This window comes from Pristiophorus japonicus, chromosome 5, assembly GCF_044704955.1.
Source record: "Pristiophorus japonicus isolate sPriJap1 chromosome 5, sPriJap1.hap1, whole genome shotgun sequence".
Classification (NCBI taxonomy): Eukaryota; Metazoa; Chordata; class Chondrichthyes; family Pristiophoridae; genus Pristiophorus; species Pristiophorus japonicus.
The window spans coordinates 199,476,927-199,502,651 of record NC_091981.1 but is presented as its reverse complement, the minus strand read 5'-3'; the positions used below and the strand labels follow the sequence as shown (position 1 = coordinate 199,502,651).

General features: G+C 49.0%; 1 protein-coding gene across 8 annotated transcripts in view; it reads right to left on the bottom strand.

Annotated features, from left to right (window-relative positions):
• tpk1 (thiamin pyrophosphokinase 1) overlaps window positions 1-25,725 on the bottom strand; it is a 691,620-nt gene that overhangs the window by 590,206 nt on the left and 75,689 nt on the right. For all 8 annotated transcript variants that reach the window (XM_070881207.1, XM_070881210.1, XM_070881201.1 and 5 more), the window contains one exon: window positions 8,077-8,159. In XM_070881207.1, coding sequence (XP_070737308.1) covers window positions 8,077-8,128 — 52 coding nt within the window. In that variant the 5' untranslated portion in view covers window positions 8,129-8,159. Of the gene's footprint in view, window positions 1-8,076; window positions 8,160-25,725 lie in introns of those variants that run through there.

The window sequence follows — 25,725 nt, the reverse complement described above, 5'->3', positions numbered from 1 at the left end:
CTTGGTTCTTTGGACTGCCCACTCCGCTTGACCGTTAGACACGGGCTCAAACGGAGCAGATCTGACATGCTTGATGCCATTGCGGGTCGTAAACTCATTGAATTCCGAGCTGGTGAAACACGGTCCATTGTCGCTGACAAGGACGTCAGCCAAGCCATGGGTGGCGATCATGGCCCGGAGGCTTTCAATGGTGGCTGTGGACGTGCTGGATGACATGATTACGCATTCAATCCATTTGGAGTAAGCGTCCACTACAACTAAAAAAATCTTTCCTAGAAACGGGCCGGCAAAATCTACGTGGATCCTGGACCACGGTTTGGAGGGCCATGACCACAGACTCAGTAGAGCCTCCCTTGGTGCATTGCTCAGTTGCAAGTAAGTATTGCACTGATGCACACGTGACTCCAAGTCCAAGTCAATGCCAGGCCACCAAACATGCGACCTGGCAATTGCCATCATCATGACTGGGTGGATACTGTGTAGGTCGCGTATAAACGTTTCCCTGCCTTTTTTTGGCAAAACCACGCGATTGCCCCATGAGAGAAAATCCGACTGGATGGACATTTCATCTTTGCATCGGTGAAGCGGCTTAATTTCATCTTGCATTTCCCTGGGAACGACCAACCAGTTCCCATTTAGGACGCAACTCTTTACTAATGATAGCACAGGATTCTGGCTGGTCCAGGTCCTGATCTGGCGAGCGGTAACAGGTGACCCCTCGCTTTCAAAAGCATCCATGACCAGTAGCTAGTCTGCAGGCTGCGCCATTTCAACTCTGATAATGGTAGCCGGCTGAGAGCATCAGCACAGTTTTCAGTGCCTGGTCTGTGGCAGATAACAGTCATAAGTGGATCATGTTAGTTCCCATCTTTGGATGCGGGACGAAGCATTGGTGTTTATACCTTTGCTCTCTGAACACAGCGAAATTAGCGTGTTGTGGTCAGTTTCAAGCTCAAACCGAAGTCCAAATAGGTATTGGTGCATTTTGTTAACCCCATATACACATGCTAACGCCTCTTTCGCAACCATACTATCGGCTCTCTCAGTCTTAGACAGACTTCTAGACGTGTATGCAACCGGTTGGAGGTTGCCCGATACATTGGCTTGCTGTAACACACAGCCGATCCCATACAATGAGGCGTCACAAGCTAGCACTGAACGTTTACATGGGTCATAGTGTACAAGTATTTGAACATAGCACGTTCTGGCCTTCTCAAAGGCTGTGTCTTGAGATTTGCCCCAAACCCAGTCGTCACCCTTACGTAGCAACATGTGCAAGGTCTCTAAAAATGTGCTCAACCCGGGTAGAAAGTTACTGAAATAGTTGAGGAGTCCCAGGAACCAACGCGGCTCCGTCACATTCTGTGGTCTGGGTGCATTCTTGATGGCCTCTGTCTTTGAGTCCGTGGGCCTGATGCTGTCTGCTGCAATCTTTCTCCCCAAAAATTCAGCTTTTGGCGCCAGGAAAACACATTTGGAGCGTTTCAACCCGAGTTCTACTCTCTCTAGGCGACTTAGAACCTCTTCCAGGTTGTGTAGGTGTTCGATGGTGTCACGACCGGTGATCAGGATGTTGTCTTGAAACACAATAATGCGTGGGACAGATTTCAGCAAATTCTCCATGTTTCTCTGTAAAATGGCTGTAGCCGAGCGAATCCCGAAAGGGCACCTGTGGTATGCAAATAGTTCTGTGTGTGTGTTGATGCTTTCATGTAGGCGGAGCTTCGGTCCAACTTGGTGAACGACTCTCCTCTCCCCTCCCCGCTAACGTTGTGAACAAGTCATCCACCTTGGGCAGTGGGCACTGGTCCTGTAGTGAGACTCTGTTAATCGTTACCTTGTAGTCTCCACAGATTCTGACTGTGCCATCGCTTTTTTTTTTTAACAACGGAACAATTGGACTGGCCCACTCGTTGAACTCAACTGGCGATATGATTCCTTCGCGTTGGAGAGTGTCCAGTTCATTCTCGACTTTCTCCCTCATCATGTACGGAACCGCCTGAGCCTTGTGATGAACAGGCAGTGCCTCGGGACCTCGACGGATCTGTACCTTGGCACCTGTGAAGTTGCTGATGCCCGGTTCGAATAGCGAGGGAAACTTGCTCAGCACTTGAGCACACGAGGCGTCATCCACTGAAGATAGTGCATTGATGTCATTCCAATTCCATCTAATCTTTTCTAGCCAGCTTCTGCCGAACAGCGTTGGGCCATTGCCTGGAACAATCCACAATGATAGGTCATGCACAGCTCCATCATACGATATCTTCACTGCCGCACTTCCAATGACTGGTGTGAGCTCTTTGGTGTAGGTACGCAGCTTTGCATTAATCAGGCTCAGTTTGGGCCTTTGTGCCTTATTGCCAGTTTCTCGAAAGCCTTCTGGCTCATTATTGACTGACTCGCACCCGTGTCCAACTCCATGGATACTGGAACTCCATTTAATTTGACTTTCAGCATTATAGGAGGGCTCTTGGTGGTGAAGGTATGTACCCCATACACTTCTTCCTCGGGTTGAGTTGCCTGTGCTGCGTGATCCGCAGGGGATCAATCATCCTCTGCCACGTGGTGTGTCGCAGCACGTTTTGCACATTCACTGGAGGTGCCCCATTGATGCGCAGCCTTTGCACATAGTGCTTGAATCGACATTGATGGGCCCGATGATTACCCCTGCAGCGCCAACATGGTGCAAATGGATTTACATTCATCCCCGAATGCAGTCTCTGAGTCATCACAGGTCTTGCAGCCGCAGACATATAAGCCCTGCCATATGCAGTTCGGCCTGCTAGCGACATCATTTTATGCACAGTACTTGCCGGTGAGCTTCGATGTTGAGAAGATATCCGTTTGGTGTTGTCGTCCATGGCCATGTATGCCTGGGCGATCGTGATGGCCCTGCTCAGGTCTCTGGTTTCAGCAGCCAACAGCTTTCGAAGAATGACCTCATGGCTGATGCCAAGCACGAAAAAGTCCCATAGCATTTCCCCCAACGCAGCTCCGAAATTGCAAGGTCCTGCGAGGCGTCTCAGGTCGGTGACATAATCCGCCACGTCCTGGCCCCCGGAGCGATGGCGCATGCTAAAATGATACCTGGCCATGAAGATACTCTCCTTTGGCTTGAGGTGGTCCCGAACCAGCGTGCAGAACCCTGTATATATTCCTTCTCCGTTAGTTTTGTCGGTGCGAGCAGATTCTTGATTTTATTTTAGGCCCACAGACGGTAAGGAGAACCGCCCTGCGCTTGACTGCGTTAGTGACTCCTTCCAGCTCGTTGGCCACAAAGTACTGGTCAAGACACTCGACAAAGGCTTCCCAATCATCACCCTCTACGAATCTCTCGAATATTCCAACGGCAGCCATGGATGCGTGAAAGTTCGTATTCAGTTACTCGTCGGCAATTGTTATGTAAAGAACAACTCCACGAGGCTGAATACTGTGAGCTAAACTTAGTGTGACCTTAGTCGTCTTTATACAACTCCAGAGTGCCTAAACAACAATGCAGCCAATCTTTCATACTGGCCGTGCACGTGTGTGCAGGTGACCATTAGGACTCCAACAGTCCCGCCCTCTAATGGCAAGTATTACATAGTTACATACATAACAAACTTCACCTGAGGGTGGAGAGCTGACATCATCTTCCAGCCCGGAAGCCTCGCCTTCTACATCGCGAGCTTCTCCAGAGGCCCCATTTATTGGGCCTGCAATGCCTGACCCCCAACGGCACTCGGGGTGCACTGCTGCATGCCGGCTTGGTATCAACACGTGGAGGTCTGGTCTGGGAAAGGGAAAGGTGGGAGTAAAAAAGGGGCGGGGGCAAATAGTCCCAAGGGTGGTTTTGCGTGCGGGTGTGGACGGGGCAGAGGTCGTGGCCGAGGACTGTAAAAGGTCTTTTTGTTGTAATTAAAGTTTGATTTGTAAAAGTTTATTAGAGTTGTAAACATTTTGTTTTAAAGTTGTTATTAAAGTTTACAGTTATTTTATAGTTAAGTTTTAAAATTGTTGTATATTCTTTACATTTTGACAAACGTTTGATTGAATTTAAGCACTTTTGTACAGTGTCAAACTTTTGGGGTAACAGTCATCAGGGTCCCAAAACGCAGCTCTCCACATTCAAGCAAAGCGTTCATTTATAAGCTGCTGACTTAACAATTTTGCAGCAGCATACGCTCCGCGTGCCCGCCGCTGTGGTGTTGGGTTGGATTGGGGGGCGGGGGGGGGGGGGTGGGGAGTGGTGCCATGGGTTCATCTGGAAGCTAGTCATCCTCCTGACGTCATTTTCCTCGACTTCCTCCTCCGTCTCCTGCACACTCTCTCCAGCTGGTCCCACAGTCCCTTGTGGCATTCCTGTCCCCACATGATTGCTAAATTATGCAACATGCAACACACCAGTAAACTGAGCAACCTGCTCAGGGTGGTATTGCAGCCTGCCTCCTGAGTGGTCCAAGCATCGAAAGCGCTGCTTCAGCACTCCTATTGTCTTTTCAATTATGTTATGTGTGGCTATATGGCTCTTATTGTTTCGCTGTGAGGGTTCTGTGTGAGGGTTCCACGTGGGGGGGGGGGGGGGGTGGTCAAGAGCCAGGTGGCGAGGCCATACCCTTTGTCTCCTAGCATCCAGCATTTACCTTATGGCTCAGACACAGTGCTCTCTCGCAAGATGTGTGCATCATGGATGCTCCCTGGAAAGTTAGCATTCACTGCCATTATGCGCTGTGTATGTTCGCATATGAGCTGCATGTTGAGGGAGTGAAATCCCTTACGGTTTCGGTACACCTCCGCCTCCTGTAATGGTGCTCGCAGGGCAATATGGGTACAGTCAACAGTACCCTGCACCTTGGGGAAGCCGGCAATGCATGTAAATCCCAAAGCCCTTTCACTCTGTGCCTCCCTGATCATTGGGAAGTTTATAAATTCCATCCGGCGTGCATACACAGTGCCTCGGTTACCTGTCGAATGCACCGATGAGTAGCGTACTGAGAAACAAAGCATATGTCCCCAGCTGATGCCTGAAAAGAGCCACAAGCACAAAAGGAAAGTGCCACAGTCACCTTCATCTCCACAGAGAGTGCAGTAATGGTGATGGTACTGGGCTGCATGTCTGCCTTAATGAGCTGGCAAATCTCAGTGATGACCCTCTTTTCGGAAGCACAACCTTCGAACACACTGTCGATCGGTCAGGTCCAAGTATGAACACTTCTCCCTGAAAATCCTTGGTGCATAAGGCCTCCTCCTCCTCCTCCTCCTCATGAGTTTACGACCTCCTCCATTACCATATAACAATGCTCAATAAACCTCCTCACATCTGGTTCCTTCATTAGACAGGTTGTCAGCAATACAGGCTGAGATAATACAGGCCCCACTTTTTTAAATCTCCACAATATTTTTCGATGAAAACAATATACTTAAAATGCCTCCTATCTTCATAAGTTACTCAGTAACAATAAAAATACCTTTTCCACTGTAAAATCACTTCACCTCAGAAATACAGGGGTGCTGCTTTAGCTGACAGTTCCCGATTTCCAAAATGCCGGTTCCGAGCACTCCCGCCCATTTAACATCGTGTAAAACCACCTTTACCAGGCCGGTATGCAGCTCCCGTGGTATGTCGGCGGTATGTGATGAAAATCGGACTTTTTGGGCGGCCCTGCACGGCGGGCGGTGTGCATACCGCTCGCCGGTATGTCAATGATGACTCCGCCGCCGAGTGGTATGTTGGCAGTATGTCGGTGTTTTTTCACCAAAATCGCATTTTTGAGCAGTAGTGGGCAGTATGTCGACCAATTTCAGGCCCCAAGTTGACAACACGAGTGCTTTTTAATGCGCACCATACCCACACATTCTTGCATTATGACCGAATCAATTTATAACAAACAGAATATGTAATTCAGGAGAGTATACTTAATATTTACTGCAAATAGTTTAAATCACCTAGGAATAACATGATCATTGCTTCAGCAACGTGATTTTTGTTTTAAATTAAGGTCGTCTTAAATACTGCTCATTTGATGTACAAGCTTTTGCCACTGATGACCCTTCAACCTTTTATTAGCAACTGTTGTCAAATGGGATTAATGAATAGTTTACTTTCAGTTTGCAAAAAACTGGAGAATACACACATTTTGAAATCCTTCAGATTTCATAATGGGGGTGAAAGCCTAGCCTCGCCGGGTCCGAATACACAGACCCGGCGAGGCTTCACAAAAGCCGGTTTTCGGCACACAATGCGCATGCACCCAAAACCGACTTTTCCGATCTGTCAAGAAGGACATTTGCGGGGTGAGATTGAGCTATTTGCCCATCTCTTGCCCAGCGAATATCCTTGAAACTTTTATGTCTGGTGAAAAGCAGGTGCATAGCCTACTTTTACCAGCATAAGAGTTTTAAAACATATAAAAATTAAATTTAAATACACATTTTGAGTGTAAAAACGCTGTCCATTAAGGTAAGTTGATTTTAAACCCCATTACAACACATTAAAAAAAAATCCAAAAAATATTTTTTTTCTAAAACATTTAATGAACTTTAATTTTAATTATGCGAGGGGTTTCTTTTTATTTATTATGTTGTGTTTGTGTTTTAGGGGGTTATTCTCATTGATAGTAATGGGAACTCGGAGACAGAGTTCCCGTTACTATCAATGAGAATACTGCAGAGTGATTGGTGGTCCAGGCCCACGTGACTCCAGCATTTTCATGCGTGCGAGGAAGTCAGCTTCCCATACGCTACCCATCGAATCTAGGCCTCCAACTGGAATCGAAGGTGCCTCCTGGACCATCAGGTACATGCGTAGAAACATTTTGGGTCGGAGGCGTTCATCCGAAGGAAGCCTCCGACTGGAATTTCAGCCCCAATGATTGCCAATCAGTAACTAGAAGGGTGCCACAGGGATCAGTGCTGGGACACCAACTATTTACAATCTATATTAATGACTTGGAAGAAGGGACCGAGTGTAACGTAGCCAAGTTTGCTAACGATACAAAGATGGGAGGAAAAGCAATGTGCGAGGACACAAAAAATCTGCAAAAGGACACAGACAGGCTAAGTGAGTGGGCAAAAATTTGGCAGATGGAGTATAATGTTGGAAAGTGTGAGGTCATGCATTTTGGCAGAAAAAAAAATCAAAGAGCAAGTTATTATTTAACTGGAGAAAGATTGCAAAGTGCTGCAGTACAGCGGGACCTGGGGATACTTGTGCATGAAACACAAAAGGATAGTATGCAGGTACAGCAAGTGATTAGGAAGGCCAATGGTATCTTGGTCTTTATTGCAAAGGGGATGGAGTATCAAAGCAGGTTAGTCTTGCTACAGTTATACAGGGTATTGGTGAGGTCACACCTGGAATACTGTGTGCAGTTTTGGTTTCAATATTTACAAAAGGATATACTTGCTTTGGAGGCAGTTCAGTGAAGGTTCACTAGGTTGATTCTGGAGATGAGGGGGTTAACTTATGAGGACAGGTTGAGTAGGTTGGGCCTCTACTCATTGAAATTCAGAAGAATGAGAGGTGATCTTATCGAAACGTATAAAATTATGAGGGGGCTTGACAAGTTGGACGCAGAGAGGATGTTTCCACGGATGGTGGAGACTAGAACTAGAGGGCATAATCTTAGAATAAGGGGCAACCCATTTAAAACTGAGATGAAGAGAAATTTCTTCGCTCAGAGGATTGTAAATCTGTGGAATTTGCTGCCTCAGAGAGCTATGGAAGCTGGGACATTGAATAAATTTAAGACAGAAATAGACAGTTTATTAAACGATAAGGGAATCGGGGGTTATGGGGAGCGGGCGGGGAAGTAGACCTGACTCCATGATCGGATCAGCCATGATCGTATTGAATGGCGGAGCAGACTCAAGGGGCCATATGGCCTACTCCTGCTCCTATTTCTTATGTGCTTATATATTGAGCAAACAGGTACTTGGATTTCATTAGGCATGAAGTGCCCATATTCCTTTCTCCAGGGATAAAGTCCATAGCCTCTTGAAAGATGCACCCAATATACCAAGTACAAACACTGCATAAATGACAAATAGCCCAATAGAACATATAGCTGCATTGTTTGAGAAGAAAAATAAAAGTACCTGTCGGAAGCAAACACTCCAGAGGAATGAACATATCATCTGTGGCAGCCATCAATGCAGGCTTTGAAGTTCTGTCTCAGACTCTGCAACCGAACAAAAACAATACAATAATGACAACCACACTGGACAATCTTTCAAAACTCTGCATTTTAAGCATTAATGATTAACCACACTGAACTTGTGCCAAGTTGGTGACTGATTAACATGAGGATTTTCTTAGCCAGTATTTTTTTTAACTTTTTTTCCTCCTGGATGTTAACATTATTTCTTAGGAACATGTAGGAAAACAGATTTTCCAGTGATTCATGGATCCAGATGATTGACACTCAAAGAAACCCACACTATTCTCTAATTTAGTTTAATCAAAAGTTATGTTTAATGATTTAAAGTTCACACCAGTGTCAAGCTAGAGAGGTAATTACTGAGCAGAGAGGAATGGTTCCCAACAGAGGACCATGAAATATAGACCCCTTCATAGCGCATGATGAAAGGTGGTTATTTATGTTAAAAGAATGACCCAAGCTAAAGAAACTGGCTAAAGCAGTACGGTTACTTGTCCTCAGCAAATAAAAGGATAGCAATGGGAAGGAGGCAAGAGCTTAAAAAAAAAAGAGGTAATCGAAAAAGGGAAATAGAGGAAGTAAAAGAGCAGTTTCTCTCTCCACAGCTGCTGCCTGACGACCCGAGTATTTCCAGCATTTTCTGTTATTACATTCTGGGGTTTGCCATTTGGTTGGTCCATCCATGACTAAATGTTAACATCTCTAACACTAAAACTCCCATTTTTCTCATCTGGTGTGTGTTTTGGCACCATATATAGTGTGGATTTTAATTGTGTTCTTAATCCTCAGGTGGATAAATTGTCTGATAAGACGACTCTGCTGTCCCGTCCCCATATCATCATGGATGCTAAAACCTGGTCTTGGAGGATGTGTAAAAGTGTAATCTGAAAGTTTTTAAATTACACCTTTTAAATGATTAAATTGATGAGCGAGGTTTGATGAGGAAGGTGTTTCTCCCTTCCACCGCAAACGTGACTTGCCTCTGCTAGATAAACTGGCTAAAATTGAGATCCCAACTCTTGAGGCAAAAAAATAAACCACAGGAACAAACTTATGTCCTAGAATTCCATGACTGCACTTTATTGCATGCATGCACCATTTGATCTGTGTGTTTGAAAGGCGTTAAGCTTCTAGAATATAGTGCTCAGCCATGATTTATTGTTGCTCAACAGACAGCACACTGGAATTTAGATGTTAAACAGCGACATGAACTCCTATTGAGCCTGGAAGAACTAACCTGATCATCTTGCATGTAAATACACGCTGCTCTCCACCAACGTTCCCTCGTCTGTGCTGTAATAGGAAAGGTTCCGCACAGGCCACTCACCGACTTCTCCATTATAAACAGGCGTGGAAACCGAAAGGCACTGCGCACTAAAAGAAACGGACCGCGCAGAACAAAGCGCAGGTCACAGAGAACATTGCTCTCCAACCTTAAGACAATCAGGCCTTTCTCAAAAAAAAAAACCCTCTGTCCCTGCAAACTACCCCACCTGCAATCTCCTTTTCCTCACCAAAGTTCTTAAAAAATATTGATAATTGGTAGATCTGCATCCATCTGTCCCCAAACTCTCCATTTGAAATCCTGCAATGAGGTTTCCACCCCTCTTGCAGCACTGAAACGGCCCTAAAAAGAAAATCACATGTTGCCTTCACTGTGACAGTGGCGCTTTATTGCTCCTCGCATTCCTCAACCTCTCTGTAGGACAGTATGGAAAAAGGATCTTGGCTTGGAAGATCAGGAAGCATGGGTGGAGATAATAAATAACAAAAGGGCAGAAAACCGTGGTGGAGTAGTTTATAGGCCCCCTAAAGTAGCTATAACGTTGGATAGAGTATTAATCACAAAATAATAGGCGCTTGTAACAAAGGTAATGCATAATTAATTGTAGGGGATTTAATTTTCATGTAGACTGCGCAAATCAAATTGGCAAGGGTACTCTGGAGGACGAGTTCATGCAATGCATTTGAGACAGTTACCTAGAACAAAACATCATGCAACCAAACAGGGAACAGACCCTTTTGGATCTTGTTTTGTGTACTGAGATAGGGTTAATTAATAATCGCATAGTAAAGCATCCTCTAGGGAAAAGTGCTCATGATATGACAGAATTTCACCTTGAATTTGAGTGTGGCATTTTTAAGTCCAAAACTAGAGTCTTAAACTTAAATAAAGCCAATTACATAGGTATGAGGGGCGAATTCGCTAAGGTAGATTGGGAAATTAGATTAAAAGGTATGACAACAACTTGTATTTATATAGCGCCTTTAACATAGTGAAACTTCCCAAGGCTCTTCACAGGAGTATTATGCGATAAAAATTTGACACCGAACCGCTTAAGTAGAAATTAGCACAGGCTTGGTCACATAGATATGTGTTAAGGAGCATCTTGAAGGAGAAAAAAGAGGTAGAGAGGCAGAGAGGTTTAGGCAGGGAGTTTTGAGTTTCAGGCCTCGGCAACAGAAGACACGGCCACCAATGGTTGAGTGATTATAATCAGGGATGCTCAAGAGGGAAGAATTAGAGGAATGCAGACATCTTCGGTGGGGGGGGGGGGGGGGGCTGGAGGAGATGATTAGAGAGATAAGGAGCGGCGAGGCCATGGAGGGATTTGAAAATAAGGATGAGAATTTTGAAATCGAGGCGTTGCTTAACTGGAAGCCAATGTAGGTCAGCGAGCACAGAGGTGATGGATGAGCGGGATATGGTACGAGTTAGGACACGGGTAGCCGAGTTTTGGATCACCTCTAGTTTACATCGGATAGAATGTGGGAGGCCAGCCAGGAGTGCATTGGAATAGTCAAGTCTAGAGGTAACAAAGGCATGGATGAGGGTTTCAGCAGCAGATAAGTTGAGGCAAGGGCGGAGACGGGCAATGTTACGGAGGTGGGAATAAGCGGTTTAGTTACGCTGCGGAAATATGGTCGAAAGCTCATTTCAGGGTTAAATAAGCAGCGGCAAACATTTGAAGAAATATTACAAAATTTGCAACAAATATACATTCCATGGAGAAATAAAAAGTCCATGGAAAAAGTGAGCCATCCATGGCTAACTGAAGTAGTTAAGGATAGTATTAGATTAAAAGAGGCTACTAATGTTGTAAAGAATAGTAGTAAGCCTAAGGATTGGGAAAGCTTTAGAAACTAGCAAAAGATGACCAAAACATTGATAAAGAGGGAGAATAGAATAGAATACAAAGTAAATTAGCAAGAAATATAAGAATGATGTTTGCAAAAAGGAAAAGAGTAGCAAAAGTAAGCGTGGGTCCCTTAGAAGCTGAGACAGAAGAAATTATATTGTGGAACAAGGAAATGACAGGGACTTTAAATAAATATTCGTTATCTGTATTCACAGTAGAAGACAAAATGCACACCAAAAATAGTTGTGAACCAACAGGCTAATGAGAGTGAGGAATGTAAAAAGTAATTAAGATCAGTAGAGAAAAAATACTTCAGCAACTAATGGGACTAAAAGCCAACAAATCCCCAAGAACAGATAGCCTACATCCTAGGGTTCTATAAAAGGTGGCTGCAATGATAGTGGATGCATTGGTTGTGATCTTGTAAGATTCCCTCGACTCTGGAACAATCCCAGAGGATTGGAAGATAGCAAATGTAACCCCGCTATTCATCAAAGGAGGGAGAGAGAAATCAGGGAACTACAGGCCAGTTAGGCGCCGGAAAAAAATACTGGAATCCATTATTAAGGAAGTGGTAACAAGGCACTTAGAAAATCATAATATTAGACAAAGTCAATATGGTTTTATGGAAGGGAAATTGTGTTCGACAATTTTTTTTTATTATAAAGAGTTGTTTGAGGGTGTAACTAGCAGGTTAGATAAATGGATGTAGTACATTTGGATTTCCATAAGGTGCCACATAAAAGGTTGTTACGCAAGATAAGGGCTCATTGGGTTGGGGCTAATATATTAGCATGGATATAGGATTGGTTAACAGACAGAAAACAGAGTAGGAATAAACTGGTCATTTTCAGGTTGGTAGGGTGTAACTAGTGGGTGCCGTGAGGATCAGTGCTTGGGCCTCAGCTATTTACAATCTATATAGATGAAGGGACAGAGTGTGGTTTATCCAAGTTTGCTAACAATACAAAGCTAGGTGGTAATGTAAGCAGCGAGGAGGACACACAGAATCTGCAAAGGACTTTAGATAGGTTAAGTGAGTGGGCAATAAGGTGGTAGACAGAGCATAATGTGGGGAAATGTGAGGTTATTCACTTTGGTAGGAAGAAGAAGAAAACAGATTTTTTTTTTTAAATGGTGTGAAATGAAGACGTGAGAGTGTTCAGAGAGATATAGGTGTTCTCGTACAGGAAACAAAGTTAGCATGCAGGTACAGCAAGTTAGGAAGGAAAATTACAAGTTGACCTTTATTGCTAAAGGATTGGAGTACATCTTGCTACAATTGAGGGCTTTGGCAAGACCACACCTGGAGTACTGTGCACAGTTCTGCTCTCCTTATCTAAGGAAGGATAATACTTGCTTTAGAGGCGGTGCAACAAAGGTTTACTAGATTGATTCCTGGGATGAGAGGATTGTCCTATGAGGAGAGATTGAGTAGATTGGGCCTATACTCTCCAGAGTTCAGAAGAATGAGAAGTGATCTCATTGAAACACATAAGATTCTATGGCGGAGTGACAGAATAGATGCTGAGAGATTGTTTCCCCTGGCTGGAGAGTCTAGAACTAGGGGGCGCAGTCTCAGGATATTTAAAATTGAGACGAGGAGGAATTTCTTCAAGCAGAGTTGTGAATCTTTGGAATTCTCTGTCCCAAAGTGCTGTGGATGTCAATCATTGGGGATATTCAAGGCAGAGATCGATAGATTTTTGGACCCTAGGGGAATCAGGCGGTAAAGTGAAGTTGAGGCCAAAGTTCAGCCATGACCTTATTGAATAGCAGAGCAGGTTCAAGGAGCCACATGGCCTAATCCTGCTCCTAATTCTTATGTTATGTTCTCTACAGCCTTTGACATGGTTGACCACACCATTCTCCTCCAATGCCTTTCCACATTGTGCAGCTGGATGGGACTGCCCTCATTTGGACCCATTCTTCCTTATCCAATCATAGCCAGATTATCTCCAGCAGTGGTTTTTCTTTTTATCCCCATACCATCACTTTAGGAGTCCCCTTAAGATCCAATCTAACCTCCCTCTTTGTCCTCATCTACACACTGCTTCTTGGTGACAAAATCCACAAACATGGGTTCAGCTTACATCTTATCACCCTTATGCTTGCTGACCTACACTGGGCTTGTCCCTTAATACCTCAAAATGAAAATTCTCAACCTTTACTTAAATGTCTTTATCTCTACCTATTTCTAACCTCCTTCAGCCCTACAACTACTTCTTTCTTCCAAAAACACACCATTCCTCTGACTCTAGCCTTGACCATCGGTGGCCTTGCTGTCACACAGGACTACAAACATGTAAAACAGCAGAAGCAACATGCTATAGATAGAGCTAAGCGATCCCACAATCAACGCATCAGATCAAATCTCTGCAGTTCTGCCACATCCAGTTGTGGATGGTGGTGGAAATTAAACAACTAATAAGAGGAGGAAGATTCATGAATATTCCCACCCTCAATGAAGGCGGAACCCAGCATGCGAGTGCAAAAGACAAGGCTGAAGCGGTTTCAGCCAGAGTGCCGAGTGGATGATCCATCTTGGCCTCCTCCTGAGGCCCCCCACCATCAAAGAAGACAGTCTTCAGCCAATTTGATTCACTCCCACGTGATATCAAGAAACGGTCGAGCACACTGTATACAGCGAAGACTACAGGCATGCAGGCTGACGTGCTGAAGACTCGTGCTCCAGAACTAACTATGCCTCGAGTTACGCTGTTCCAGTAGAGCTACAGCACCAGCATCTACGCGGAAAGTGGAAAATTGCCCAGGTATGTCCGGTCCATAAATAACGGCACAATTCCACTCTGGCCAATTAACGCCCCATCAGCCTATGGTCAATGGATGGGGTCATCGACAGTGCTATCAATCGACACTTACTCACCAATAACCTGCTCACCGATGCTCAGTCTGGGTTCCGCCAGGACCACTTGGCTCCAGACCTCATTACAGCCTTGGTCCAAATATGGACAAAAGAGCTGAATTCCAAAGGTGAGGTGAGAGTGACTGTCCTTGACATCAAGGCTGTATTTGACAGAGTGACATCAAAGAGCCCTAGTAAAATTGAAGTCAATGAGAATCAGGGGGAAAACTCTCCATTGGCTGGAGTCATACCGAGCACAAAAGAAGATGGTTGTGGTTGTTGGAAGTCAATCATCACAGCCCCAGGACATCGCTCCAGATCATCCTCTGAGCACTATACGAGACCCAACCATCTTCAACTGCTTCATCAATGGCCTTCCCTCCATCATAAGGTCAGAAGTGGGGTTGTTTGCAGATGATTGCACACGGTTGAATTCCATTCTCAACTCTTCAAATAAGGAAGCAGTTTGTGCCCGCATGCAGCAAGACCTGGATAACATTCAGGTTTTGGTTGACAACTGGCACACAAGGACCAGGCAATGACCATTGCCAACAAGAGAGTCGAACCACCTACCCTCAACATTGAACAGCATTACCATCGCCAAATCCCTCATCAACATCTTGGGGGTCACCATTGACCAGAAACATAACTGGACCAAATGCATAAATTTAAAACTGAGATGAGGAAAAATTTCTTCTCTGAGGGTTGTGGATCTGTGGAACTCACTGCCTCAGAGAGCTGTGGAAGCTGGGACACTAAATAAATTTAAGACAGAAATAGACAGTTTCCTAAACGATAAGGGAATAAGTGGTTATGGGGATCGGGCAGGGAGGTGGACCCGAGTCCATGATCAGATCAGCCATGATCGTATTAAATGGCGGATCAGGCTTGAGCTGTCGTATGGCCTACTCCTATTTCTTATGTTCTTATAAATACTGAGGCGACAAGAGCAGGTCAGAGGCTGTATATTCTGCAGTGAGTGACTTACAAAAGCCTTTCAACCATCTGCAAGGCACAAGTGTGCTGGAATACTCTCCACTTGCCTGGATGAGTGCAGCTCCAACAACACTCAAGAAGCTCGACACTATCCAAGACAAAGCAACCACTTGATTGGCACCCAATCCACCACCTTAAATATTCACTCCCTCCACCACCGGCACACCGTGGTTGCAGTGTGTACCAGCTACAAGATGTACAGCAGCAACTCGTCAAGGGCTCTTCGACAGCACCTCCCAAACCTGTGACCTCTACCACCTAAAAGGACAAGGACAGCAGGTGCAGGGGAACACCATCACTTCCAAATTCCCCTCCAATCACATACCTCATGATTTGAAAATATAGCACCTTTCCTTCATCGTCACTAGGTCAAAATCCGGGAGCTCCTTCCCGACACTGTGGAAGTACCTGCACTAGGACTGCAGCAGTTCAAGAAGGTGAGCACCTTCTCAAGGGCGATTACGAATGGGCAATAAATGCTAGACTTGTCAGCAATGCCCACATCCCCCCGAATGAATAAAAGAAAAACACTTAAGCCCCATGTTCTGGAACTTCCTCCCGAAACCCTATCCACCTCCCACTCTTCTTTAAAGACACTCCTTCAAACCAATTTTTTTAACCAAGAGTTTTGGTTATACTTCCTACTATCTCTTTCTTTCACCTGGAGTTCATTTTTATTCCCCTTACACATCTGTGAAGCTCCTTGGGACCTTTTTCTATGTTCAAGGTGCTTTATAATTGCAAAATGCTATTGTTATATTTCCAATATTTTCTATATTTCAGATTTCCAATAATTGCAGCGAAGTGGTCCCCAGGCGGGTTTGTCTACATCATCCCAAATTATGACAATACAGGCATTTGGACAAACTCTGAACATTGGAAGGACCCGCAACCCTTTACAACTTGTAATGCTTATATTTACTTTTCATTGCTGATATATTTACTGTATAAATTTCAGAGCTTTAGGTTAGAAAATCAGTTTTGGGAATTTTGAAGGTTGGCATGCAGGTACAGCAGGCGGTGAAGGTGGCAAATGGTATGTTGGCCTTCATAGCAAGGGGATTTGAATATAGGAGCAGGGAAGTCTAACTGCAGTTGTTCAGGGCCTTGGTGAGGCCTCACCTGGAATATTGTGTTCAGTTTTGGTCTCCTAATCTGAGGAAGGATGTTCTTGCTTTGAGGGAGTGCAGCGAAGGTTCACCAGACTGATTCCTGGAATGGCAGGACTGACATATGAGGAGAGACTGGATTGACTGGGCCTGTTTACATTGGCGTTTAGAAGGATGAGGGGGGATCTCAGAAACATAAAAGATTCTGACAGGATGGGACAGGTTAGATGCGAGTAGAATGTTCCCGATGTTGGGGAAGTCCAGAACCAGGGGACACAGTCTTAGGATAAGGGGTAGGCCATTTAGGACTGAGATGAGGAGAAACTTCTTCACTCAGAGTTGTTAACCTGTGGAATTCCCTGCCACAGAGAGTTGTTGATGCCAGTTCATTGGATATATTCAAGAGGGAGTTAGATATGGCCCTTACGGCTAAAGGGATCAAGGGGTATGGAGAGAAAGCAGGAAAGGGGTACTGAGGGAATGATCAGCCATGATCTTATTGAATGGTGGTGCAGGTTCGAAGGGGCGAATGGCCTACTCCTGCACCTATTTCCTATTTTTCTATGGTCCAGGATCAGTCCTTAATCTGAATGCAACTGCATCAAAAACCAATAACGAGGCAATAATAATCAATCTGAATGCAACGATGTGCAAAGCTAATAACGAAGCAATAATCAACATAGGCACCGTCTTAAGTTTAAGACGTCAATCTCCCTGCCCATCAATTATACAACGCAGCGCACACAAAGTAGCTCCTACTCGTCCTTGAGGTCTTGATCGTTAAACATTTTACAAAAACCACGCCCATGATTTTCTCTGCTCATATTTGTATCTGGCAAGTCTGTAGATGGAACTGAAGCCTTGAACTCCTACCCAGGGATTAGTAGTTAAATATACAATATTTATTATATACAATATCAAGGAGAATATACTTATATTCTATTACACCTATGTAGAAAAAGTTTCTCCTCAAGGGTAAAAGAAAATTGGAGAAAAACAAGGAGTGAAATGCGGCGGTAAAATGGAGCGGGGGACTTAGCTATTGCTTTCCCACTCCAAAATGACTGGCTACAATTCTAAATTGCGGGTGGCAAGAACACTCTCCAACCCACCACCCACTCTCAAACACCACCCCCCGCACCCCAAAGCCAACAGGCCATCTTTAAAAATGCAGTTCAGGCTCCAATGTTGTCACCAGGACCTGGTCTGCTATTTTAACCTGCAGCCTGAGCGGGAAATCAATGGTGACTGCGTTGCCAGGCCAAACCTGCGTGGGACAGGAGCCAAGGCCAGAAGGTGCCCAAAACGTTAGGCTTTATTAAAAAAAACAATTTCTTCAGCATCCCCCTTTCTCGTGGACGGAATTCTCTTCGCAACCACTCACCTTGTGGCAAAACCATTACACATACACAAGATGGCGCCTCAGGAACTTGTCATGTGACATGACTCTTTTATTGTATTTACATCAGTCGTTGCATTACCACAGTGGTGGCTTGAATCTCACAATTTTAACAGCCCGTTCATTTGCTAGGTCAGTAAACAGCATGCTAATGAAGCCTGGCTGGTGATATCTTCTCTACGACATTACAAACATACAAATACACAAGATGGTGCTACAGGAACTTGTCAAAAACCAGTTATTGTATTTACATCAGCAGTTGCATTACCACAGTAGTCCACTAGGGAAAGCTCTATATTACAGTTGGTAAAATCAGTTGAGCCTCCCCGCTGCGTCTCCCAGACTACTCTTAAGGTAGTACTTTCTTCATGCTGAATCATTTTACTGCCCAGAAAAAAAGACTCCCAAGATTAGTTTCCTGACCTAAAGTTCTGAACTTGAAATGCTAAAGACATCAGCAATGAAAATAAATGTGAGCATTGCAAGTTCGAAGGGGCATTCTTCACATGTATTGTTCATGTTGCCTTTTAGATTTTTATTTTCTGCGGTTTTGAGATTTTCCATTTCAGTTTCATATTGACATTTCACATTCTTATTGATGAGAAAAAAGTATTACAGGAAACTGGGATACTTCAGTTGAAAAGTTATACGACATCATGTAGCAGCCATCATAGCATTCAATGGGATTTGCTTACCAAGATGTATGCAGGTTCTATATAATATAGTGCAACGGAATCCACTTACTCTGAACTCAAATATTGCAACAAAAAATTCCAGTGGCTCCATTCACTAATGAAGTAACTAACTGGAATAATAGTTTAGAGTATAATTAAAAGAAAATCACCCGCTCAGAGTAAAAATGTAAGCATTAATAGTTTAATTCATGAGGTATAGTGCAAGGTTGCTTACAATAGAAATCAATGGAAATTGATGCCTTCAGTCACATAGCACTTAATCTCTATCTGAACCCAGACTATCATTTGATTACACTTTAGGAAATTATTGATTTTAGTTCAGCTAGAGCAGAGTGTCTCAGGATCACAATTGTTTCTGTGAAGTATGAAGTCAGACAGGAAGGAGTCTCAGTTTCAAGAAGCAGAGTCGAAACATTTTTTTTTGAAGATCATAGTCTTTAAATCAAAATGAACCAGAACTGCTTACATTAACTTGTTTTCTCTATTTCAAACAAACAGTAACATTTAATCCACTACTTTGTCTCTATACCTACTGGCCTGGTAAAATTGACGCAGCAAACAATATTTATGATTACAAGTGTCTTATAAATAATAAAAATTACATAAAATAAAGCTCAGAATTAAAATGTGGATTTTATTAATACATATTTAAACAAGACTGTAAAGTGTTAGCACGCTTGTCCTTTCAGCTGTGGTACTTAGTTTTGAATCTGGATTGATTGCGTTAAAACTCCTCTAAGATACAAACATCCCAAGTGAAATGAGATTGGGCAGTCTGAAGCAAGTTCCAAGTGGTAGAAGCCCACAGCACAGAATTGTCCATAATTTAGCACTAAACTGCCAATCTCACACACAGAGTCACGGAGGTCGGAGGGGGGGGGGGGGGGGGGGGGGAGGAAAGAGTCGCGGAGGTCCGGGGGTGGGAGTGCGGGGTCGGGTCCAGTCCGGTCGGGTGGAAAGAGCCTTATTCACGTCAGTGAGGCCATTCGGCCAGGGCTAGGGACTGCGTGCTTCGGGGCCCTTCCCACAGTTTTGGGCGCCTGGAGCTACTGCACATGCGCGCCCACTGTCGCGCGCATGTGCAGAGGTCCCGGCACTGTTTACAGCGCAGAGACCTAGCTCCGCCCCCTACAGCTCGTGCTGCGCTGCGCCCAGCTCCAGAGGACCTGCAGGGAGCCGGAGAATAGGTAAGTTTTTTTTAGGCACACTTTCTGGCACGAAAAACGGGCGTCCAGGTCAACGGCGCAGCCCGAAACTCGGGCCCAAAATTCCTACACTGCTGTATACAAATTTGCTTTCCACAGTAACACATCATACAAGAATAAAAGCAATCGGTGTACTTAACTGTGGGGGTGCAGGCCACCTGTTTTAGGCATCTTAAAGGAGAAGCAATTAGAAGGCATGTGGGTATAAATAAGAGGCCACATGAGTAAAGATCATGGGCCCAAGTTTCGGCCTCAGTTGCTCCTGATTTTTTGGAGCAACTGGTGTAGAACGGAGTATCTTAGAAATTCAAATTCTCGGCATTTAGTTCGCTCCAGTTCTGGTCAGTTAGAACAGTTTCACTTTGGAACAGAATTTTTTTTCCCAAAAGGGGGCGTGTCCAGCCACTTACGCCTGTTTTCAAAGTTTCGGCAGTGAAAACTTACTCCAAACTAACTTAGAATGGAATAAGTGAAGATTTTTGTACGCTAGAAAAAACCTTGTCTACACTTTAGAAAATCAGGCGTAGGTTACAAATCAGGCGTAGGGAATGGGGGGGGGGGTTTAAAGGGAAGTTTACAAACATTAAACACTTCAGTTTTACAAATAAAGAGCCATCATCAATAATAAATGATAAAAACATCAATAAAACCAACCAATAAATCAACCAAAAAAAATTAATAAGAAATAATTTATTTTTTAAATCAATAAATAAAACATTTTCTACTTACCGACTGCAGCACCGGGAGCCCTCCAACAGCGTGCTGGGATGCCCCCCCCCCCCAGTGTGTCTCTATCTCTCTGTCTGTCTGTGTCTCTCACTCAGTGTCTGTGTTTCTGGGAGGGGGGGTAGAGGGAGAGAGGGGGGAAGGGTGGAGAAGTGGGGGGGAAGGGTGGAGAGGTGGGGGGAAGGGTGGAGAGGTGGGGGGGAAGGGTGGAGAAGTGGGGGGGAAGGGTGGAGAAGTGGGGGGAAGGGTGGAGAAGTGGGGGGGAAGGGTGGAGAAGTGGGGGGGAAGGGTGGAGAAGTGGGGGGGAAGGGTGGAGAAGTGGGGGGGAAGGGTGGAGAAGTGGGGGGGAAGGGTGGAGAAGTGGGGGGAAGGGTGGGAGAAGTGGGGGGAAGGGGTGAGAAGTGGGGGGGAAGGGTGGAGAAGTGGGGGGGAAGGGTGGAGAAGTGGGGGGGAAGGGTGGAGAAGTGGGGGGGAAGGGTGGAGAAGTGGGGGGGAAGGGTGGAGAAGTGGGGGGGAAGGGTGGAGAAGTGGGGGGGAAGGGTGGAGAAGTGGGGGGGAAGGGTGGAGAAGTGGGGGGGAAGGGTGGAGAAGTGGGGGGGAAGGGTGGAGAAGTGGGGGGGAAGGGTGGAGAAGTGGGGGGGAAGGGTGGAGAAGTGGGGGGGAAGGGTGGAGAAGTGGGGGGGAAGGGTGGAGAAGTGGGGGGGAAGGGTGGAGAAGTGGGGGGGAAGGGTGGAGAAGTGGGGGGGAAGGGTGGAGAAGTGGGGGGGAAGGGTGGAGAAGTGGGGGGGAAGGGTGGAGAAGTGGGGGGGAAGGGTGGAGAAGTGGGGGGAAGGGTGGAGAAGTGGGGGGGAAGGGTGGAGAAGTGGGGGGGAAGGGTGGAGAAGTGGGGGGGAAGGGTGGAGAAGTGGGGGGGAAGGGTGGAGAAGTGGGGGGGAAGGGTGGAGAAGTGGGGGGGAAGGGTGGAGAAGTGGGGGGGAAGGGTGGAGAAGTGGGGGGGAAGGGTGGAGAAGTGGGGGGGAAGGGTGGAGAAGTGGGGGGGAAGGGTGGAGAAGTGGGGGGAAGGGTGGAGAAGTGGGGGGGAAGGGTGGAGAAGTGGGGGGAAGGGTGGAGAAGTGGGGGGGAAGGGTGGAGAAGTGGGGGGGAAGGGTGGAGAAGTGGGGGGGAAGGGTGGAGAAGTGGGGGGGAAGGGTGGAGAAGTGGGGGGGAAGGGTGGAGAAGTGGGGGGGGAAGGGTGGAGAAGTGGGGGGGAAGGGTGGAGAAGTGGGGGGGAAGGGTGGAGAAGTGGGGGGGAAGGGTGGAGAAGTGGGGGGGAAGGGTGGAGAAGTGGGGGGAAGGGTGGAGAAGTGGGGGGGAAGGGTGGAGAAGTGGGGGGGAAGGGTGGAGAAGTGGGGGGGAAGGGTGGAGAAGTGGGGGGAAGGGTGGAGAAGTGGGGGGGAAGGGTGGAGAAGTGGGGGGGAAGGGTGGAGAAGTGGGGGGGAAGGGTGGAGAAGTGGGGGGGAAGGGTGGAGAGTGGGGGGGAAGGGTGGAGAAGTGGGGGGAAGGGTGGAGAAGTGGGGGGGAAGGGTGGAGAAGTGGGGGGGAAGGGTGGAGAAGTGGGGGGGAAGGGTGGAGAAGTGGGGGGGAAGGGTGGAGAAGTGGGGGGGAAGGGTGGAGAAGTGGGGGGGAAGGGTGGAGAAGTGGGGGGGAAGGGTGGAGAAGTGGGGGGGAAGGGTGGAGAAGTGGGGGGGAAGGGTGGAGAAGTGGGGGGGAAGGGTGGAGAAGTGGGGGGGAAGGGTGGAGAAGTGGGGGGGAAGGGTGGAGAAGTGGGGGGGAAGGGTGGAGAAGTGGGGGGGAAGGGTGGAGAAGTGGGGGGGAAGGGTGGAGAAGTGGGGGGGAAGGGTGGAGAAGTGGGGGGGAAGGGTGGAGAAGTGGGGGGGAAGGGTGGAGAAGTGGGGGGGAAGGGTGGAGAAGTGGGGGGGAAGGGTGGAGAAGTGGGGGGGAAGGGTGGAGAAGTGGGGGGGAAGGGTGGAGAAGTGGGGGGGAAGGGTGGAGAAGTGGGGGGGAAGGGTGGAGAAGTGGGGGGGAAGGGTGGAGAAGTGGGGGGGAAGGGTGGAGAAGTGGGGGGGAAGGGTGGAGAAGTGGGGGGGAAGGGTGGAGAAGTGGGGGGAAGGGTGGAGAAGTGGGGGGGAAGGGTGGAGAAGTGGGGGGGAAGGGTGGAGAAGTGGGGGGGAAGGGTGGAGAAGTGGGGGGGGAAGGGTGGAGAAGTGGGGGGGAAGGGTGGAGAAGTGGGGGGAAGGGTGGAGAAGTGGGGGGAAGGGTGGAGAAGTGGGGGGGAAGGGTGGAGAAGTGGGGGGGAAGGGTGGAGAAGTGGGGGGGAGGGTGGAGAAGTGGGGGGGAAGGGTGGAGAAGTGGGGGGGAAGGGTGGAGAAGTGGGGGGGAAGGGTGGAGAAGTGGGGGGGAAGGGTGGAGAAGTGGGGGGGAAGGGTGGAGAAGTGGGGGGAAGGGTGGAGAAGTGGGGGGGAAGTGGAGAAGTGGGGGGGAAGGGTGGAGAAGGGGAAGGTGGAGAAGTGGGGGGAAGGGTGGAGAAGTGGGGGGGAAGGGTGGAGAAGTGGGGGGAAGGGTGGAGAAGTGGGGGGGAAGGGTGGAGAAGTGGGGGGGAAGGGTGGAGAAGTGGGGGGGGAGGGTGGAGAAGTGGGGGGGAAGGTGGAGAGTGGGGGGGAAGGGTGGAGAAGTGGGGGGGAAGGGTGGAGAAGTGGGGGGGGAAGGGTGGAGAAGTGGGGGGGAAGGGTGGAGAAGTGGGGGGGAAGGGTGGAGAAGTGGGGGGGAAGGGTGGAGAAGTGGGGGGGAAGGGTGGAGAAGTGGGGGGGAAGGGTGGAGAAGTGGGGGGGGGGGGGGGGAGAAGTGGGGGGGAAGGGTGGAGAAGTGGGGGGGAAGGGTGGAGAAGTGGGGGGGAAGGGTGGAGAAGTGGGGGGGAAGGGTGGGAGAAGTGGGGGGGAAGGGTGGAGAAGTGGGGGGGAAGGGTGGAGAAGTGGGGGGGAAGGGTGGAGAAGTGGGGGGGAAGGGTGGAGAAGTGGGGGGAAGGGTGGAGAAGTGGGGGGGAAGGGTGGAGAAGTGGGGGGGAAGGGTGGAGAAGTGGGGGGAAGGGTGGAGAAGTGGGGGGGAAGGGTGGAGAAGTGGGGGGGAAGGGTGGAGAAGTGGGGGGGAAGGGTGGAGAAGTGGGGGGAGGGTGGAGAAGTGGGGGGGAAGGGTGGAGAAGTGGGGGGAAGGGTGGAGAAGTGGGGGGGAAGGGTGGAGAAGTGGGGGGGAAGGGTGGAGAAGTGGGGGGGGAAGGGTGGAGAAGTGGGGGGGAAGGGTGGAGAAGTGGGGGGAAGGGTGGAGAAGTGGGGGGAAGGGTGGAGAAGTGGGGGGGAAGGGTGGAGAAGTGGGGGGGAAGGGTGGAGAAGTGGGGGGGAAGGGTGGAGAAGTGGGGGGGAAGGGTGGAGAAGTGGGGGGGAAGGGAGAGAAGTGGGGGAAGGGTGGAGAAGTGGGGGGAAGGGTGGAGAAGTGGGGGGGAAGGGTGGAGAAGTGGGGGGGAAGGGTGGAGAAGTGGGGGGGAAGGGTGGAGAAGTGGGGGGGAAGGGTGGAGAAGTGGGGGGGAAGGGTGGAGAAGTGGGGGGGAAGGGTGGAGAAGTGGGGGGGAAGGGTGGAGAAGTGGGGGGGGAAGGGTGGAGAAGTGGGGGGGAAGGGTGGAGAAGTGGGGGGGAAGGGTGGAGAAGTGGGGGGGAAGGGTGGAGAAGTGGGGGGGAAGGGTGGGAGAAGTGGGGGGGAAGGGTGGAGAAGTGGGGGGGAAGGGTGGAGAAGTGGGGGGGAAGGGTGGAGAAGTGGGGGGGAAGGGTGGAGAAGTGGGGGGGAAGGGTGGAGAAGTGGGGGGGAAGGGTGGAGAAGTGGGGGGGAAGGGTGGAGAAGTGGGGGGGAAGGGTGGAGAAGTGGGGGGGAAGGGTGGAGGAAGTGGGGGGGAAGGTGGAGAAGTGGGGGGGAAGGGTGGAGAAGTGGGGGGAAGGGGAAGGGGGGAAGGGTGGAGAAGTGGGGGGAAGGGTGGAGAAGTGGGGGGGAAGGGTGGAGAAGTGGGGGGGAAGGGTGGAGAAGTGGGGGGAAGGGTGGAGAAGTGGGGGGGAAGGGTGGAGAAGTGGGGGGGAAGGGTGGAGAAGTGGGGGGGAAGGGTGGAGAAGTGGGGGGGAAGGGTGGAGAAGTGGGGGGGAAGGGTGGAGAAGTGGGGGGAAGGGTGGAGAAGTGGGGGGGAAGGGTGGAGAAGTGGGGGGAAGGGTGGAGAAGTGGGGGGGAAGGGTGGAGAAGTGGGGGGGAAGGGTGGAGAAGTGGGGGGGAAGGGTGGAGAAGTGGGGGGGAAGGGTGGAGAAGTGGGGGAAGGGTGGAGAAGTGGGGGGGAAGGGTGGAGAAGTGGGGGGGAAGGGTGGAGAAGTGGGGGGAAGGGTGGAGAAGTGGGGGGGAAGGGTGGAGAAGTGGGGGGAAGGGTGGAGAAGTGGGGGGGAAGGGTGGAGAAGTGGGGGGAAGGGTGGAGAAGTGGGGGGGAAGGGTGGAGAAGTGGGGGGGAAGGGTGGAGAAGTGGGGGGGAAGGGTGGAGAAGTGGGGGGGAAGGGTGGAGAAGTGGGGGGGAAGGGTGGAGAAGTGGGGGGGAAGGGTGGAGAAGTGGGGGGGAAGGGTGGAGAAGTGGGGGGGAAGGGTGGAGAAGTGGGGGGGAAGGGTGGAGAAGTGGGGGGGAAGGGTGGAGAAGTGGGGGGAAGGGTGGAGAAGTGGGGGGGAAGGGTGGAGAAGTGGGGGGGAAGGGTGGAGAAGTGGGGGGAAGGGTGGAGAAGTGGGGGGGAAGGGTGGAGAAGTGGGGGGGAAGGGTGGAGAAGTGGGGGGAAGGGTGGAGAAGTGGGGGGGAAGGGAGGAGAAGTGGGGGGGAAGGGTGGAGAAGTGGGGGGAAGGGTGGAGAAGTGGGGGGGAAGGGTGGAGAAGTGGGGGGGAAGGGTGGAGAAGTGGGGGGGAAGGGTGGAGAAGTGGGGGGGAAGGGTGGAGAAGTGGGGGGGAAGGTGGAGAAGTGGGGGGGAAGGGTGGAGAAGTGGGGGGGAAGGGTGGAGAAGGTGGAGAAGTGGGGGGGAAGGGTGGAGAAGTGGGGGGGAAGGGTGGAGAAGTGGGGGGGAAGGGTGGAGAAGTGGGGGGGAAGGGTGGAGAAGTGGGGGGGAAGGGTGGAGAAGTGGGGGGGAAGGGTGGAGAAGTGGGGGGGAAGGGTGGAGAAGTGGGGGGAAGGGTGGAGAAGTGGGGGGGAAGGGTGGAGAAGTGGGGGGGAAGGGTGGGAGAAGTGGGGGGGAAGGGTGGAGAAGTGGGGGGAAGGGTGGAGAAGTGGGGGGAAGGGTGGAGAAGTGGGGGGGAAGGGTGGAGAAGTGGGGGGAAGGGTGGAGAAGTGGGGGGGAAGGGTGGAGAAGTGGGGGGGAA